Source organism: Agelaius tricolor, unplaced genomic scaffold (assembly GCF_023055355.1).
Source record: "Agelaius tricolor isolate 1412-34295 unplaced genomic scaffold, bAgeTri1.0.p SCAF_25, whole genome shotgun sequence".
NCBI classification, from domain to species: Eukaryota; Metazoa; Chordata; class Aves; order Passeriformes; family Icteridae; genus Agelaius; species Agelaius tricolor.
Genome location: NW_027269285.1, coordinates 96,781 through 115,073, shown reverse-complemented (window position 1 = coordinate 115,073; position 18,293 = coordinate 96,781). Strand labels below are relative to the sequence as shown.

The 18,293-nt window shown below is 38.2% G+C and overlaps 1 protein-coding gene across 3 annotated transcripts in view; it reads left to right on the top strand.

Annotated features, from left to right (window-relative positions):
• Positions 1–18,293, top strand: part of PITPNM3 (PITPNM family member 3) — a 37,928-nt gene that overhangs the window by 13,442 nt on the left and 6,193 nt on the right. For 2 of the 3 annotated variants that reach the window (XM_071447639.1, XM_071447640.1), the window contains 15 exons: positions 606–682; positions 2,665–2,900; positions 3,904–4,093; positions 5,275–5,394; positions 6,038–6,219; positions 7,519–7,688; positions 9,227–9,397; positions 10,458–10,652; positions 11,421–11,569; positions 13,192–13,308; positions 14,007–14,123; positions 15,275–15,423; positions 16,443–16,592; positions 17,422–17,605; positions 17,992–18,120. In XM_071447639.1, the coding sequence (XP_071303740.1) occupies positions 606–682; positions 2,665–2,900; positions 3,904–4,093; positions 5,275–5,394; positions 6,038–6,219; positions 7,519–7,688; positions 9,227–9,397; positions 10,458–10,652; positions 11,421–11,569; positions 13,192–13,308; positions 14,007–14,123; positions 15,275–15,423; positions 16,443–16,592; positions 17,422–17,605; positions 17,992–18,120 (2,336 nt within the window). The remainder of the gene's footprint in view (positions 1–605; positions 683–2,664; positions 2,901–3,903; positions 4,094–5,274; positions 5,395–6,037; positions 6,220–7,518; positions 7,689–9,226; positions 9,398–10,457; positions 10,653–11,420; positions 11,570–13,191; positions 13,309–14,006; positions 14,124–15,274; positions 15,424–16,442; positions 16,593–17,421; positions 17,606–17,991; positions 18,121–18,293) is intronic. The other variant, XM_071447641.1, reaches the window with a different exon arrangement.

The following is an 18,293-nucleotide window of genomic DNA, read 5'->3' as shown; positions in this document are numbered from 1 at the left end:
AAATAGCAGTTTTCTTTTGGGACTATCACCCCTTTATGCTTTGTAGCCAACACAAGTTCTCTTTTTCTTTTTTTTCCCCTCTAAATCTCTCCCTAATTAGCATGGCAAAATATTAGGGATATTTGAAATGGTCTGTGTAATAAAAAAAACCAGAGGACCTGTCTTGATTCTTAGTATGGGTTCAAACTTTACCTCATGATCTCAGAAGTTTAGGAGTGGTCATATGAATTGTCTTCTAGATTCAGGGTACAAACTTTCTTTTTTTGGTCATGTATCAAACCCATGCCTTTCATGCCTGCTTTAGGATGTGGAATCACTCAGTGTTTTTCCTTTCACCTGGCTTTCTTCTTGTGGTGATCTTGAGATCTGATGTACTCCACCTGAAGAGGCAGGGCAACAAGTTACTTCAGGCAAAGCTAGAGATGCAGAACTTGCTTAGTGTCTCTGAATCACTGGTGAACGTGTTTTGTTCTGTTTGTCGACAGGGTTTCCTGTGAACAGAACTTTCTGTCTTGAAATCATAAATGGGCCTTACGTCCACAGATGTCTGTAAAAGATGTAACAGACAAATATTTATGTGACTAATATGTCTCTTTTCCTTTCAGGTGAATTATATAGAACCTCTTTAAGAAAACAAAGGTTCCCTGCACAAGGCAGTATTGAAATACATGAGGACAATGAGGTGAGATTGTTTCCTAAAACAAGTTGATTTTCAAGGAGTAGACATGTGGAAATACTCTCATATTGTGTTATGTAACTGTAAACTCATCTGATGGCTTAGTGTGTTTTTCCCTTGTTTAGTAGGTGCACATGTACTCACTGAAAATCGTCACAAGATTTTTAGACATTGCATACTTACATGGAAATAGGACTCAGTTTTCTCAAGAAAAATTATTATGTCTGCTTAGTACTTGACTGGAAATGCAGGTTTTGTGAAGCAGATTCAGCAGCAGTCATGAGTTTGATAGTAACAGAATTGCCTTTATTTAGAAGCAGGAAAGAATCTCAACGAGTGGTCCTTCCAGAAAACTGATTCAGGTCCTCTGTCCACACATAGGACAGGTAATGGAAATATCTACTTTACCATTTTTGAAGAACTCAGTCCTACAACCCCCATAAAATGATGACAGTCATTGATTGACTGCAGTCAATTAGTCCTTGACCACCTGTCTAAGTCATGGCTGAGCTACTCCTGAGAGACAAATTAATTTTATTCTCTTTGAGTGTTCCTGTAAAAGATACCAGTTAAATTCAGCTGAGAGACTTCTCATACCATTGACTTCAGCAATATTGACCCACTTGATTTTTTTCTTTTTGAAGCTTTCAGTTTCATCAACTCCTCAGTGGTGGTGCTTATTTACAAGCAGACATTGTCCATGGAAGGAACTATATTTAGCTTTTAAAGGGAATTAAATTTCTCTTCTGAAAACTGGAATGAAACCTTACGGAGAAGGAAATTGTAAATCGGTTCATGGAAAAGTGGAACCTGAAAAATGCTTACATGATTCTCCTGTATTTAAGCAGTTACAAGTCAGGTCAGCAAAAAGCCTTCAGAATTAGTACTTCTACTGGATACTAAAATTCATGGGCTGAACAGAGACAGTGGAATAACCTACAATTTTCTCATTTTCGGCCATTTCTCTGTCACCATAATACAAGTGCTAAAGTTATCAATTTCTTTCATTCCAGAACTTAAGAATAAACTGTCCAGAACATTGCCTGATTCTGAGTAAATCACCCAATCTAGCATTAAATGATCCTTAGTCAAAAAACATTACTGTTATTTTTACAGTGTGTTCATATTTGGTCAGGAACTAGAAATCTTCAGGAATCCTGTCATCCAAAGTGAAGAAGAAAATAGCAGTCAAGATTTAACAACAAAAAAATCTAACCTTTTCATGTATTACTGAGTTCTTGGAGTGCACGTGAATATCAAGGGGTAAAGAGGAAAAAAAAGGTGAAATTGTGAGACATTCAAAATGCTTTTCTGGTTTCAAGCAGGAAACATGTTGGTTATCTACAAAACATGCTGATTATTGTCTGTGTATGCATCTATTCACATATTCATAAATTTGTTTGTGAATTTTATGGATATCAGCAATAATGCATTTTTTTTACTTTTTCAGTAAGTGTCTTTCATTTTAATAAGAAGCTACCAGTCTCAAAAGCCTGAGATAACTGCATCATCTGCTTTTGCTGAATGTTTTCATTGATAGAGGAATTTGTCTTTTTTGGACTTGTGATGATTTGAATGAGAACCTTGCCAGTAAATTAAGCAATCACTAGGATACCTAGACAGATAATAACTTATGCTGCCTGTGGAGTTTGGAATTTTTTCTCCAATCTCAGAGTATTTAAAGTAACTTCTGATGTACACAAAGCTGTCTTAATCTTTGTTGATCTGAAACCTACATCTGTGCTGCACAGAGTTTGTGTCAGAGCATAGTGGGCTTTGCATGATTCAGACATACTTGAATTAAATGGAGCACAGGACATGCACACATGCACACACATGCCCCCACCCACTCCAGTGAAAGCAAATATCAAAAAATTATCACAATGGGGGTGGCAGAAAAAAAAAATCACTGCTAATGTTGACACCAGGTAAACTAACAAAGCCTGTAAAAATGCCTCCTCCTTTCCTATTTCGTGTTTTTCTCACAGGAAGGAGTTCAACACCAAAACTGCAAAACTCATGTGTTAATTTTGATCCTACATGGGGGGAACATATTAGACACTGGAAGTGGGGACCACAGCAGCAAGCTGGCAGACATCAACACCTTCAGTTCTGTGTTTGAGAAAGTGACCCGAGCCCATTTCCCTGCCTCTTTGGGCCACATCTTAATGAGACTTGTTCCCTGCCCAGCAATTTGTTCAGCAGCTTTCTCTCTTGTTTCCAGGTAAGTTGATTTGCATTCCCAGTGTTGGTTATGCATTGTGGTTTTGAATGGTTTTCTGTGATCTATATATTTCAAAATGAAATTTTGTGATTCATTCTTAATCTTCTGCTGACTGGAAGACTTGCAGCGATCTTTCATCCTTTTCAAAGTGGATTAATTTGTTTTAAAATAAATTTTTATTGGATGTATCCACTTCAGAAGTGGCTCTTCCTCAGCTGCTTTTTCAGTCTTGAAATTCAGTCATTGAATGAGAGAATATTTTGAAGTAACCTTACTTTCCATGACATAAGTATTTTAAATGGCACGATAGAGAAAGATGAAAGAAACACATACTCCTGCATCAATTCTTCTACAAGTGCAAACCAGGATTAACTGCTGAACTCTGGTGAGGGGAGAAGAGAATCAGATTTTCTTGGTTTCTGTTTTTCTAAGCAAAGAGTTGCTTCTCTTGGTTTTGTCTGGGGCTTCCTTAAGTGATACTTGCTTTTACAGTATTTTTATTTCAGTATAGTGCCCAGGGTTACATTTGAAGCTCATGATTTCAGATCGTGTGCAGCTTTGTTTCATCTTTTTGAAAACATTGGACACTGGGAAAAATGTCTTAATATGCTTTTGAACAATACACCTGTCATTGTGTTCTCAGAAACTATTCCATTGTGATGGTTGGATTCTGCTCTCTGGTGCAGTGAGTTATTATATGGGGGGGGAACAAAAGCTGAAATGTAATCATGTCATTGCCATTTAAAATTATGTCTAGTCGTATGTAGAACAATTGCATCAAGTGCGTTGAACTACAGAAGTGCCTTCTAGTGTGATCCCATTCACCTGAAGCAGTAATGCTTTGGTTTTTCTAAGGAATTGAATTCTCTGAGAAAATGATCCTTGCTGTGTTTGCTTATTGTGAACTGCAGTAGCCCAACCCATTTCTGTTAGTAATTTCTCATTCTCTGATGCTGTGCGCTGCCTCTTGCAGTTTTCCTGATGATAACATGTCCTTTTCTAGCCTAAATCCCTACAGCTATGATGAGAGCTGTCTCAGCAGCAGTGAAGACCACATCCCACTGGCTGCCTTGCCTTTGCTGGCTGTTTCATCTCCTCAGTACCAGGATGCAGTTGCCATGGTGATCAGTAGAGCCAATCAAGTTTATAATGAGTTTCTCAAATCTACTGATGGGGCTGGTTTTAATGGACAGGTAGGACTATTTTCTCTTACATCAAAGTAAAATTTCTTCAGAGCAAGGCTGTTTGGTTTTAAGCCATTTTGTTGAGGGGTTTGAGTTATGAGTGTGGGACACTACAAATACGATGAATGAATGTTAGCATGGGATCATATACACAAAATGCCTTCTCTGTGTCCAGCACAAGACAGGCACTTTTGGAATCCTGTGCATTATCTCACGTGGATTTACATAGAAATATGATATTGATACCCTATGTGAGTTACTGATATTATTTTGTAATGGGGCCATCTACAATGGCCAGAAACATGCACTTCTTTTAAGTACAGTGACCTCCACACTTCAGAAAAAGAAAGGAAATACATTTAATATAGAGTACAGTGTGAACTTTGAAGGGAAGCATGTGTCTTATTACACAAATTCTTTTCCATGGCACTAATAAGATTATGCTGTGATATATCAGTATTTTTAGACTATAATTTGGTTGTAAGCCATTTTTACTGTGCACAGTAAACTGTTCTTGGTTAAAGCATAAAACCAGCCCAGCTGCAGTGACAGAACATTATGAAAGGTGAAATTATGTAAAGAAGAATGATACCAGTTACAAAAATAATATGAAAACTTTCTCAATAGAACTTTAGTGTTATGATTTTTTTCCTTGGCAAAGCTACAAAAAAGTTTCTCTCTTGTGGTTTACAAATAATATATTGTACTTACTGGTTGACCTCTGTATATGCCACAGAATTTTCACCATCAGCTACCAGCACAATTAAAATGCAAGTGACTTCTCTGTGCTCTCTAAAGTGCTTTGCTTTCTTCCTTAGATAAGCCCTGTACTGACTGAATATCATATATCCTGGCATGCACCCTATGTGGATATTTCCTATAATATTTTTGTCTCTTCTATCAATTTGCATTCCAAGTTCATTAGATCAGAGATTGCCTTTTTTGATTTTATATTGTATGTGGAACAAATTAACTCCCACTCATCAAAATAGTTCCTGGCACAGATATTCTTTGCATAGGGCATATTTCTGGTGATAAAAGAAAGTAGAAAAAGGTAGCTGCAATATAAACCAAAGTGTAGAAACCAGTAAGAAGGGGAAGAAGTAAGATAGAAACTTTTCTGCAGTACTGTGATGCTTTTTGTCTCTTCTGAAAACACTTGCTACATCTTAAAAAAAAATTTTTTTCAGGTGTGTCTTATAGGTGACTGCATTGGAGGAATTTTGGGCTTTGATGCCATCTGCTATAATTCTAATACAGCTTACGAGAGTCGGAACAGTAGCAGGAGAGGAAGCATCAACAGCATCCAGGTGAAAAGAAAAAAATACACAGAGCTGAAACCCCATAGATGCATTCCATGGAGGAAATCAGTTTCATATAAACCAGAAGAAATTTAAGGATTTGGTAAATTACCATGATAAAATGGGATTCTACCCATGTATCAAACTTCCTCTCATGAGGATGCTATAGACTGCTATGAGGTCTCCCCTCAGTCCCCTTTTCTCCAGCCTGAACAAGCCATGAAACCTCAACTGTTTCCTTATATGGCTTCCCCTCCACACCCTTCACCATCTTTATAGCCCTCTTTCAGACACCTTCTAATAGCTTTTTTATCTTTCTTGTTATTGTGGTGCCCAAAACTGCACACAGGACTCAAAGTGTGGCCACACCAGAGCATAGTAGGACAGTCACCTTCCCTGAACTGGCTAGCAGTGCTGTGCCTGATGCACTTCAAGATGCAGTTGGTCCTCCTGGATGCCAGGGCACACTGTTGAGTTGTATTCAACTTGCTATTGACCACAACCTCCAAGGTGCCTTTCTGTGTGGCTGCTCTCCAGCCTCTCGTTCCCCAGTTGGATTGAGATCATATGTATAAATGCAGGCATTTCATATAAGCTCTTTGTATTTTGTTATCTGTCTAAATCTTCCCTTTGCTCTGTTAATTTTGTGAAGGATAATCCACTCTTAGCAGAGGACTCCAGTCTGGGTGACAGCAAACACCTGAGCAAAAGCAATATTGACATCTCGGGAATCCTGGAGGATGAGAAGCAAAGGCCACAGCTGCCTCGGAAGCAGAGTGACTCATCCACTTATGAGTGTGATACCATAACCCAGCATCATGCCTTCCTGTCCAGGTAACCAGTGCCTGATGACTGAGTCAGAGAAGTGGGCTTGCCATTGAAAGGAACCTGCTAGCAGCAGAGCATAGAGGCATTGTTATTGTTTGTGGTATGTTTCTGGAGGTTTGCCTAAAGTTCTTGTCTCTCCCTCAAAGAAAACTATGGATTTAGTGGGTCTAGTATGAACATACTCACATCTGGAGAGTTTTTTATTTGATCTTTATTCAGTTGTGAGGGTTTTGAACATGCAAAAATGAATGCACAAAGTTCTATTTTTTCAGTACACCCCACTCAAAACAAGATGAGTGAATACTTGATAATTGTAAATTTCTGTTACCTATTTCTTTCTAACAATCCCTCTGACTTCACTTTCAGGACTTTTATTATTCTCTAGTGAGATGATTGCTTTAGGTGCTCCCGTTGATCTATAAGCTATTCAGATCAGCTTTAAAACAACAACAGAAAAAAAGCCCTGCATAAACATTTGGCTTAAATGAGGAGGGAACTGGGGGGAGAAGTTAACTTAGTTTTCCTTTATCCTAAAAAACCTTTGATATACATGGGATGGGAACATAACCATTCCCTTTGTCTCATTGTTCCTGGTGGTTCTAAGCTATTTGATTTTTTACTTACCTGACCTATTCAGGCTTTTGTTTCCTCTATCTATCTTCTTATTTCCTGTATTTCATTGTGAGTGATGCAGAGGAGCTAGACTTACTGTGTGTTGAAGTTTCAGTTCTGCTCAAGTTGAGTATAGTGCAGACTTACTACTGTGCTTTACATCAAGTCTGGCATTTTTCTTAGTAGCAGGTTAAGGTAATTCTATAGTCTTGCTGTGATGGAATGTCCTTTGCTTTGTTTTCTTTGACTATTCTGCATTTATTTTGAAACCATTGCATTTTCTGGATATCAATGTGTTGTAGATTGTTTTTCCTCTGAGACAGAATGGTTGTTTTTCTCTTGTCTGCAACTGAAAACATGAAGATTTGTTTGGTCAGTCACATTTAGGAACTTTTATAGGAGAAATACAGTGTTATATTTAAAACAGTAAACTTAAATATTCATGGTCCTTGCAAAACTTTACCAAGTATTGTGTAGAATAATTGCAGGAAACTCTTGCATTGTTGAAGGCAGTAAATTTACTGAATAGCCACACTGAAAATCATGGCTGCTATACTGCAGTATCATTTTACAATTTTAAGGCTTGGATCTAAATGCCATTTGCTAGAACTTTCTAAGTATCTTGTTTTGGTACTGTTCTTTTTTTCTGAATGCCCTCTTTATTATTTTTGATTCAATATTTTATTTGTTCAGCATCCACTCAAGCGTGTTGAAAGATGGTGCAGAACTTCCTCCCGTGGATTCCAGTTTCTCAGAAGTAAACCTGGGCCGATTTGAATTTGAGGTGTCTGATTTCTTCCTTTTTGGATCACCGCTTGGTTTGGTGCTGGCCATGAGGAGCACAGTTCTGCCTGGTCTGGATGGTAAGTTCTTGGGGTTAAAATGCAAGATGCATAAAGACCTTTGTAAACAAAGAGGCTCACACAACAAGGAGGAAAACAAAGGAGCCTAGTTAAAGTCAGGGACTGAGGTAATTTTCTTCCTTTAAGAGATGGTAATGTTAATGTAGGTGATGAGGATTGCTCTAGGGAGGTCACTGCTCACTTAAAAAAGTGTATCTTAAGTTCTGCTGTTAATTATATACCCAGTGTCATACATCATGAAGCTCACACTTCACCAAGGATGAGTCCTTGAAAACAATACCAAAAAATGACATCTCTTCTTGGTTCAGCATTACCTCTTGTTCATGTCTGGCTTCGCGGGTGGGTTTGGCCCTTGGGTGTGTTGCTTGTGAGCCATTCTTCCTCTCTAGTCACAGAGCCTACTGATCAGACACATAGAGGATTTTTTAAATTTTATTTCTAAAGCATCTGGAATTTTTAAGTTTTTCAGTTAAAAGATTACTTTACTTTTCATTATTCAGCACATGCTTTGTCTCTTTGCATGGTATGAGCTTTTCGTAGTGCAGCATCTTTATAGGAAATGATGCATTCAGTTATTAACAGGTGAGGGAGAAAATCTGTTGCAATAATGAGAAGAGACAACAACTCAGAGCTCCAAGGTTTTTTTTTTCCTAGCCAGTCCTTTCCACAGTCTCTGCTCTGTTACCCTCCAGGCACTTTGAAAGGAAAATTTCATGTTAATTACTAGGATTTTAAACTATTTTCTTCAAATTAGCTCTCACTTCCATTCTTCCTTGAATATTCTGCAAAGGAATATGCTTTGAAAGCAGCTCAACTGATGGGCATTTCAAACACATTCTGAGGTGAGCAGTGTCTACTTGAAGCATAATTAGTCTTTAGAGGTGCATATGATAAAAGAATCCCATTTTAAAGTGATAATTGTGACACTGTTGAGAGGAAAACAGACACATTTAAATCTATCATGCAGACAGTTGGAAATTAGTTGAGAAGAGTAAGGTGCCCTCTTTACTGAAATAAATGGTAGAAAGCTACCTGAAAATGTGACAAGTAAAATTCAGATGTATTTATTTGTTTTGTTAGAATTAGTTTTTATAATATAAGGGAAGGTTCTGCTATCCCCTAGGTTTAAGTCCTCGGGATGACAAAAGCCCATCAGATTGTTTTGCTGGTATATATTTGAAGTGCTGAGCATCACAGCTATAATGCTCAATAATGTATTTACAGGATTTTAAAATTCTTTTTCATTTCTCACTTCCTTCTGTTTCTCTTCTGCTGCTCTTTACATTTCATATGTGCCTGCATTTCAGATTGTGATGTCTCTTTAAACTCCTGTGCAGTGAAGTGTTCTTTACATATGAAATAAGAAACAATTCAGTTTGGCCAGCTGTGTGCTAATCAATTCAATGTGTGCTGGCCAATTCAATTTGGCCAGCTGTGAGTTTGCAGAATACCCTGTTAACTGTGTTTCTGCACAGACTCTTTGAAATTTGTAAAGCAGCAATACTGGCCTCTTTTTCTCTGTCTTGTTCTCATCCAAGTATGCCAGGTCCGACCAGCCTGCAGCCAAGTTTACAGCTTCTTTCACTCTGCTGACCCCTCTGCCTGCAGACTTGAACCATTGTTGGAGAAAAGATTCCATCTTCTTCCTCCATTCAGTGTCCCACGGTACCAGAGATACCCACTAGGGGATGGAAGATCTCACCAGTTAGGTATAGTGCCTGTTTTCATAGCTCTCATTCCTGTTGTTCTCTTAAATGTCCTCTCCTTATACAGCTCAAGAGAATTTGAAATAGCAATGTGCCAGCATGCTAAAAACAAACTCTGGGACTGAGTAGCACAGACATATTTAGCAAGTGTGGAACCAAAAATTACTAAGGAAAATTTTTCTTATGCATGAGGTTTGTGATACTAGTTGTGTTAAAGAGGAGTTTGAAGGCGATACCACTGTTCTAGTTGAAGTATCACTTGGAAAATTCCATGTCCTTGACTATCATTTTAAACAATTTATTTTTTCAATTAGTTGGCCTTTGCCTAGATCTTCATATGTTGTTTCTTTTGGTCACTTATGGTTGGTTTGTTGTAGATATCTACTAGGACAAATCAGACTACTGAGCAGTCTTGATTGCATTTCTCCTGGGTGGATTACTAAGCAATAGTTATGTTGGTAATAAAGATTTGAATCCAGGAAAAGAAAACCAAAGAGAAATGGATTGATTTCTGGGGAAGAAAGAGGAAGGGGTGGATGAGCAAGGTGCTAGTAGAAGGAATTGTGCTTTTTTGGCTTAATAGAAAATAAGGTAAAATCATATAGGCATGAAGTATCTTTGACTTGTCACGTTACACAAAAAAGAACATTTTGCTCATGTCAGAAAGAGGACCAGAGAAGTATCACAGACTCCCAGGACTATGTAGTTTTCAGAAAATTACTTTAAAATGAGTAGGGTTGAGTGTGAACTAAAGTAGCATCCCAGCATCACTACCCAGTTTGGAAGATCCTGGCCCAAAGCACCCAGCTGCCATTGCACGTTCATGGCAGTAGGGTGTGTGCTTTCTCTATGCAGTCATGCTGTGTCGTGCTATTCACACTCTGAGGGAGGAAGTTTCATCCATGGGCATTAAATGAGATATTATTCAGGAAAACGTTCATTAGCCCTGTATTTAAAAATAAATGAATAAATAAGGAAATAAGATATACACGGATGCAAAAGTTTCAAAACCATGGTGTGCATCCTTTTTTTTAATTGTTATTTTCACTTTTGTAACCTGCAGGTGATGCTCTCCACAATCACAGTGGTCTGTTCCTTGAGAATAGCTCTTTGAACATACCTTTCTCTCAGGAGAGTCCTGGATCTCCAAATACATCTGATCAACCACAAGGGAAAACAAGAAAGCTGAGCTTGGCCAGCACAAACAGTGAAAACTCCGGGTCAACTGAAAGCTTGCCATCAGCATGCCTCACCAACAGTGAGTGAAGTGCCCTGTGCTATTGGATATGGCAACAGCCTTTCCTTTTGCACTGTTTCTGTGAAAAAGTTGATTATGAAAAGAAAATATATCTGCTTGGAATTTGGGGAGAATGAGAATAGCCCAAGTTTCTGCAATTTTACATAACACAAGTTATCTTTCTTTTCTGTTTGTAATTAGATAGATAAAGTAATAGAAAATAAGTCAGTTTTATATTATGGTGTTATTCATAAATAGCCACAGGAGTTTCATAGTAACAGGGGTTTATGATCATGTTCTAGGCATGAAGCAGCGTAGGCAAATAAGATTTGTTACTCATAATTAGAAGTGCTATAAATCAGTATATTGTCCTGCTATGGACTATAGTCACATGTGTGTGTATATATGTCTGTATGCATGTATCTCTCTTTCTCTCAATATTTGCATCACTGTTCAGGAGGCATTTGCAATTCTTACTCTATAACATGATTATAAAAGTAATAATCTTTCACTGTACATTTTCCATGGACTAGAAAGCAGTGGGGATCATGCTGAGGTGATTTCTGCTTCCCAAAACTTGGACCCAGAAGAACTCTTTAGATGTTAGGCAGTTAAGGTGATGATGCAGTCAGTAAAAACTGTACTTTTGTGAATGATAGATATTTAACAGACTTAAAATATCAAGATTAAGAAAGCAGAAGACGTGATTCCATTATCTAGCTTAAAATGAAGACAGCAAGAAATTTATTGATATAAAAATGTTATGCTATTTTGTTTCATTTTTTGTAGTTACTGCAAAGTGGTGGGGAACAAAACGAATAGATTATGCCTTGTATTGCCCAGATGTGCTGACAGCCTTTCCAACGGTGGCCCTGCCACACCTCTTTCATGCCAGCTATTGGGAATCAACAGATGTTGTGGCCTTCATCTTAAGACAGGTAACTGATCTTTTTTTTTTCTCTCTGCAACAGATAACCTTGTGCTTGTTAATTGCATTTTCCAAGGGTCAGTCTTTAAATCTTTTGGTCAGTTAGGTAGCTAAGTGTGGATGCATCACATACAAGTGCATTTAGGAGTGACAGATCTGGATTTGTTGGAGAGGTAAAGGGGACAGTGAGCCCACCATTAGCACTGCTGACTTTGTGACCAGTAATATTGTGCCTTTATGCATGTCTCACCCCTCCTGTGTCCCAGATCAGTCTAATCCTGTATTATATATTAATTTTGTCCTGGTTTTGAAGGACTAGGCTACCTCCTGCCTTACATAATTATATCTTTCCCTGTTAAGTATCAAACTCCTAGCACAAATCTGATAGTAAACCAGTTTGAAAGTACTGCTTCCATAAGAAAGTCGAGTCTCTCCTTTACAGGACACTTTCCTATCTTGTAAGCGCATTACAGCTTTTAGAATTTAATAAGCCTTTCAAGCATTTAGAACATATCTCTAAAGCTGTATGTGAGCTTACAGCCCTACATAAAGGACTAGTTAGTTCCAATACAGTCTGGACCTTCTACCCTTGTTGGGGGTTAAGAATAAGACTGCTGGCTCCGGAATGCCCTGTGGGTGCATATATTGCCTGCACATTACCTCTAGTGAATAGAATTTATGCCAATTTGTTAAAAACCATGCTTACTTCTCAACACTGCTGTAATTTGTTGTAAACCAGCTGCTTTGCTGACTGTGATTGCAGCATGATTTTACTCAAGGGACTTCATATAAGACATCTTTTAAAAGAGTTCTAGATCACTCTCTTAGCAAGGGTACTGAGATTGTAGAACTTCAGCACAGAAAACCAGCTGTTCAACTTGAAAAATTTGCTAATGTATTTCTCATTCAAAATAGCTATTTGTGATTGCAGGTACAACCCACAGATTTCAGTGAGACAGGGCTTCTGGTTTCAATTGAAATGTGGCTTAACCCACACCCAGATTCTGAATTCTGTAGGTTGTGTCCTGAAATCTGAGTTGGACATGAAAGTTTCTTGGTAATGTATGATGTTTAGGTTGTAAGAATGTGTATGACATAATAAGGTTCTGCAAGTTCAGTTGGACTTCAGTGGGTCCTTGTGGGTCCCTACCTATCAGCTACTGAAGTAGTTATACCCAAAAGGGATAAGAAGCATTTTCTCTGAGTAGATGTGTAGAAAATCAATATAGATGAAGTCAGGAATCTGATGTCTGCCACATAAAGGACATTAAAAATGCTTCTGTGGTTTTATGCTGCTTTACTGACTTTGCAGACCATAATCAAGACAATGTGACTTGTCTCTTGATACCATCCTAATGTTGTCACTGTTTCTCTGGAGGCATGTGCAGGCTCTGCTGTGAATGGAAAAGCTGTTCAATAAGTATTTGAAATTAAGTGTTGGGCAACAGAGTGAAAGCAGTTTCTTTGTCTGTGCAGGTTTTGTGAATATATGGTTTTACCACTCTACTTCCATTGTGCTTTTGCCTCTGCAGTGTCACTCAATTGGGGCAGCAGTGTAATTTCTCTTTCTTTGCCAAGTACCAGGACTCCTCAGGCCTCAAGCTGTTTATTAAAATATTAATATAATTTCAGGTGATGAGGTATGAAAATGTAAATTTCAAGGAAAATGACAACCTGGATCCAGAAACACTAAGTCCATCCAATCCACGAGAAAAATGGCTACGCAAAAGGACCCATGTCAAATTGAGGGTAAGTTTAACACTGAATATATATGGCAGCCATGGAAGATGGAAGATGAGTTTGGCAGAAATTTAAATGGAGTTTGATCTCCCCAAGTAAGAGTTTACATAACTGAATATCACTAAAGAGCTGAAAACTGATGACTTAATCCAGAGGCAGGCAGATCAATGGTTAGGGAATATGAGCAATTTCATCTTGGTTTATCACTTCATGTTGGGAGAAAGTCTTTCTTTCTTTCTTTAATATTTATTCTTTAATTCTTATATTTCTTTCTTTAAATAACAGACAGGCCCTAAGTTTCCATTATGCAAAGAGCTTTCTTTTATGCTAGACAAATCCATAAGCCAAGCAGAAATATTTCCTAATTTCTTCAGGTGCTAAGTCAATTAATAATGTCAGTTAAAATGCATGTGCCCTGTGCATAATGATGTGGCTCTGTGGCACCACTTGAAGTGAAAAAGAATTGGCTTTCTCTCAAATGTTCTCTCTTATTTGGTCGTTCTGAGTATTCTCTCTAGAAAGTCTATTCAGAAACCCACCATAAGTGGAAATCAGGCTCCAGCTGAAATGGGAATGCACTGCACTTCATGTACCTCAGACATACTGCCCAGGACTGTGTTTCTGTGTCACTGTTCATAACAAAATAGAGACAGCAGCCTTGTGACAAAAATGAACCATACCCTTCTCATCTTCTGCTCTTATTTCAGAATGTGACTGCTAATCACCGAGCTAATGATGTCATTGCAGCAGAAGATGGTCCTCAGGTACTGGTTGGGCGCTTTATGTATGGACCTCTGGACATGGTGGCTTTAACAGGTGAAAAGGTGAAGTCTGGGTAATCCATTTTCTTAGTTGTTGAATGTGGCACACATGTACAATGTCAGAGAAAGCCTTACAGTGAGGGGAAATGTCACTAACCCCCTACTACTCAGGCAGAAATATGCTATAAAGTGGGCTTTACTGATGGCTGACCTGTTTCTGAGCTCTCATCTCTCTTACCTGATTATGGGTATCTCCTTTGGTTAGTGGTTAGTGGTGAGTGTGCAGTGGTTTCTGAATCGGCCATCCAGCTGTACCACCTACTGGAGACAATTAACTTTCCGAGGAAGAAGGAAAAAGGATTTTATAGTAGTTGACAAAGCAGTAAAAAAAACCCATGTATCATCCTATCCAGGTAAAACAACTAGATAAAAGAATAGGCATTCTAGAAGCTAGGTGGCTGCTGTATCTTACACATGGGCAAGTAAAGATTAGTTTTAGAAATTAGTAGTAATGTGACACAATTGAAACAGTCATTCCTGAAACTGCCTGCAGAAGCCAGGCTTACAGCTAATAAAGCCAAGCATCAAGCGAGCACATTTTTTCATATTCACTGAGATTGTAGGAGTTTCTAAGCAAACTAAGAGAGCAATGCTGCTGAGCTGACGGCAAAACTGAAGCACGTAGGCTTCACTTGGCTTGTTTCAGGTCTAGCAAAGTTTTTAATATAGTTTATGTTAATTTTGATTAAATATTTCAGTTGAAGAAAACCATATTGATTAAATATTTTGATAATTTGAACTGTTTTGGTTGTAGGCGAGATTATGATTTGAGAAAGATTTTGTCTCAAGAACCAGATGCAGGAGGTTTTTTTGTAGGTTTAGCGTGTGAAAAGGTAATATAGCTATGCAAGATAAAATTGTCTTTTTCCTAGTTTAGGGCTCTTCCCAAATTTCTGACCTCTATGTTTGACATGTGCAGTGCTAAGATCAGGGCTTTAAATTATGAAGACGATAAACTCTTGTATGTTAGAAAGCATTTGCTTATTGAGAGGACTCTCTTTGAAGTTCTTAATGAAGTTCCTTCAAACTTCCTTGAAAGCTTTTACTACCAGACATGGTTGGAGATACTAATATTATCTAGGCTTGGCAGGCCTTGCACATAGGGGGTGTTTTGTTGACTATCACACTAGATTACTGTTTCATTGGTTTTGCAGGTGGATATCTTCATAATGACTGAACCATCTTCGGGTAGGTGGGTGTATTTTGACACAGAGATATCCAACAGCAGTGGACGAATATCCTACAATATACCTGAACAGAAGAGACTGAGAGTTGGTGTGTATCCCATCAAAATGGTGGTCAGGTAATAACTCCAAACTGGAACTAAAGCTGTGATGGGTTGTGGTGATCAGGAAAGAACTTCAAAAGTGAGTAAAAACGTCATTTGAATCCCTGGTTGGGAGATTAAATCAATGAGGAGAATTGAGCTGAAATAGAATGTGTTGTTATCCACCAGTTAACAAAGTCCAAAGTCAGCTTACAGTCCCATGTAGTGCAACTTGAGAAGAAGAAAATGTTTTACCTCAGTTAAATAAAAAAGGCAATCAATTCAAGAAAATAGTTACTGAAACACAAATAAAATTATATTCAAAAATGAAGATTTAGAGTGCAGGAGTAAGTTTCAAAGAGGAATAAAATAAATTGCCCTCTTTTCATTAGGCTGTGAGCACATATTTGTAGGAATCTTCATCACCAGACATTTATGTGGTCTTTAGATTACAGGCTTTAGGAAACATGAGGTGATGGTATGAGAAGAGCTTTGGATTTCCTTGTCATGTATCCATTTTTTAACATCCGATTCTCTTGGGGAAAATGGTTTTCACATGTCTTTCCATGACAAGAGTGATGTATGCCTGCATTGTTTTTCGGTTGGTTGTTTGTTTTTGTTTTATTTGTTTGGTGCTTTTGGTTTTTTGTTTTTTACTTTTCTCAACTGGCATTCCCATTGCAAGGGGGGATATTTGCAAGAATAGAGGGTGGCTAATGTCCATATTACAAATTGTTAAGCTTATGGAGAAAGTTTGAGTAGTAATTAAGAGTACTTCAAGGTGTTTTGCGGGGCTTTTTTTCTAATTCTTTTGGTTATTTGTATGCATGTGATTTCTTATTAAGATCAGCTTCCAAATGTCTCTTTGAAAAACTATTTCCTAAAAGTGTTATTTTTGATTGTCCCACATAAGACTGAAATCAGAAGCCATATTTGACAGTGATTCTTACAGCTGTAGGTCTAGAAAGATCTAATTTCAAATCTTAACTAGAACATGCAGAAAATACATTCTGACATTTTGCTTTTTAAATTAATTTATTGCTTTGACTCTGCAGAGGGGACCAGAGCAGTGCAGCAAGTTACCTGACTGTACTGCCCCGAGGAATGGAATGTGTTGTGTTCAGCATTGATGGCTCCTTTGCAGCAAGTGTTTCAATTATGGGAAGTGACCCCAAAGTCCGAGCGGGGGCCGTTGATGTTGTCAGGTAAATGAGATTTGAACACTTCACATCTCTGACTTTCTGTTTGAATACACTAGAAAGGAAAAAGGGTTGTTATACTAAACCGACAGCAATTTTCTAAGGGCCAAGATTCTCTGCAGATACATTTCTATATTTTCTTGCACAGCACATCTGCCTGAATTTCAGAGAAATATTAGAATGCTGTGGATTACATTGAAATTTGTAGTATAATTTGCCTAAAGACAAAAAGTTGCCTCTTGGGAATATGATCTTGAAGCGTGTGCAGTGAGTTAATAATGATTCCATGTGTATTTTGTGTTTCACTAATTTCAAATAAGGACATATTTGTACTTAAAAAATATCAGGTGCCATGAATGCAAGAATGTTTTTTGGAGGAAAAATGAAAAGGCCTTTTAATTATTTCTTGCAGGTCTGTTAATGTTGGCCTGGATGGGAAAAGGCAGTTCTCATTTTGGAACTTGCATGAGAATGTAAAGTGTCAGTTTTCAAGGGTTTCCATTCCTTACAGCTGAAATGACAGGAAATCTCATTAAAGATTTCAAAAGTAGCAGTACCTGATGTGTTGCAAGGTTTATTCTAAGTATATTTTTGAATGGCTCTTATATTTTAGATAATATTTTGTATATTAATGTCTCTTGCTTTCCTCCATCTCCCCCAAGGTGTAGACATTATTACTTAGTTTCTGGATTGGAGCAGAGACTTAGGCATGCTGCTTTCCACTTGTTGAAGGACTTCATATGACTTCTAACTGGTCTGAGAAAAGATGCTGACCTGACCTGTGAGCATTGTTGCTCTTTCTGCACTTATATAATTTAACTGCTTCTTCTGACAGGCATTGGCAGGACCTGGGATATCTGATTATCTATATCACCGGCCGTCCAGATATGCAGAAACAGCGTGTGGTTTCATGGTTGTCCCAACACAATTTCCCACAAGGGATGATCTTCTTCTCAGATGGACTTGTTCATGACCCACTGCGACAAAAGACCATTTTTCTCCGGAATCTCATGCAAGAGGTACTAGAAACCTATTTGTAGCCTTAAAACCTCTTTTCAGGGAATGCAATTCAGTAGAGATCTCCCTCCTTTCTGAACAGTAAGTCTTACTGAACATCACAAAGTCTTTTTGCCACTCCTCACTTTTAAAAGAGTAAGGAAAGCTGATAAAACATCCAAAGGGACCTCCAATCATGAAAAATCAGTAGATCACCTGCTTGTCCTTTCCTGTGCACATAGCTGTAGTTCTTGCTCACATGCAGGCAGATTGATTTAGCTTTCTGGGGTTTACAAATTGAAATTGTTAACAGGGAACTCCTATGCTGCTTTACTGTAAATCAAGCACCAGCCTTGTAGTTGCGTGGTGTTCAATAGTGCGTTCACTTTGGAAGTAATGTTTGTTTCAGTGCCACATCAAAATCTGTGCCGCATATGGTTCCATGAAGGATATTTCTGTGTACAGTGTCTTGGCTCTGTCGCCATCCCAGATCTACATAGTTGGACGATCCACAAAGAAATACCAGGCACAGTGCCAAGTAAGTAACTCTTGCTATTCAGTCAGGAAGTCCTAGGGAAGACAAGGCAATGCATGCAAGTGAATGCATGTGCAAACTTACAAATACACAAAGCAGCAACGGTATTTCAAAGAAAGGCAGTTGGGGTTACAAACGAGGCATTTTCTGGAAGGGTGAATAGTAAAGAGAATCAA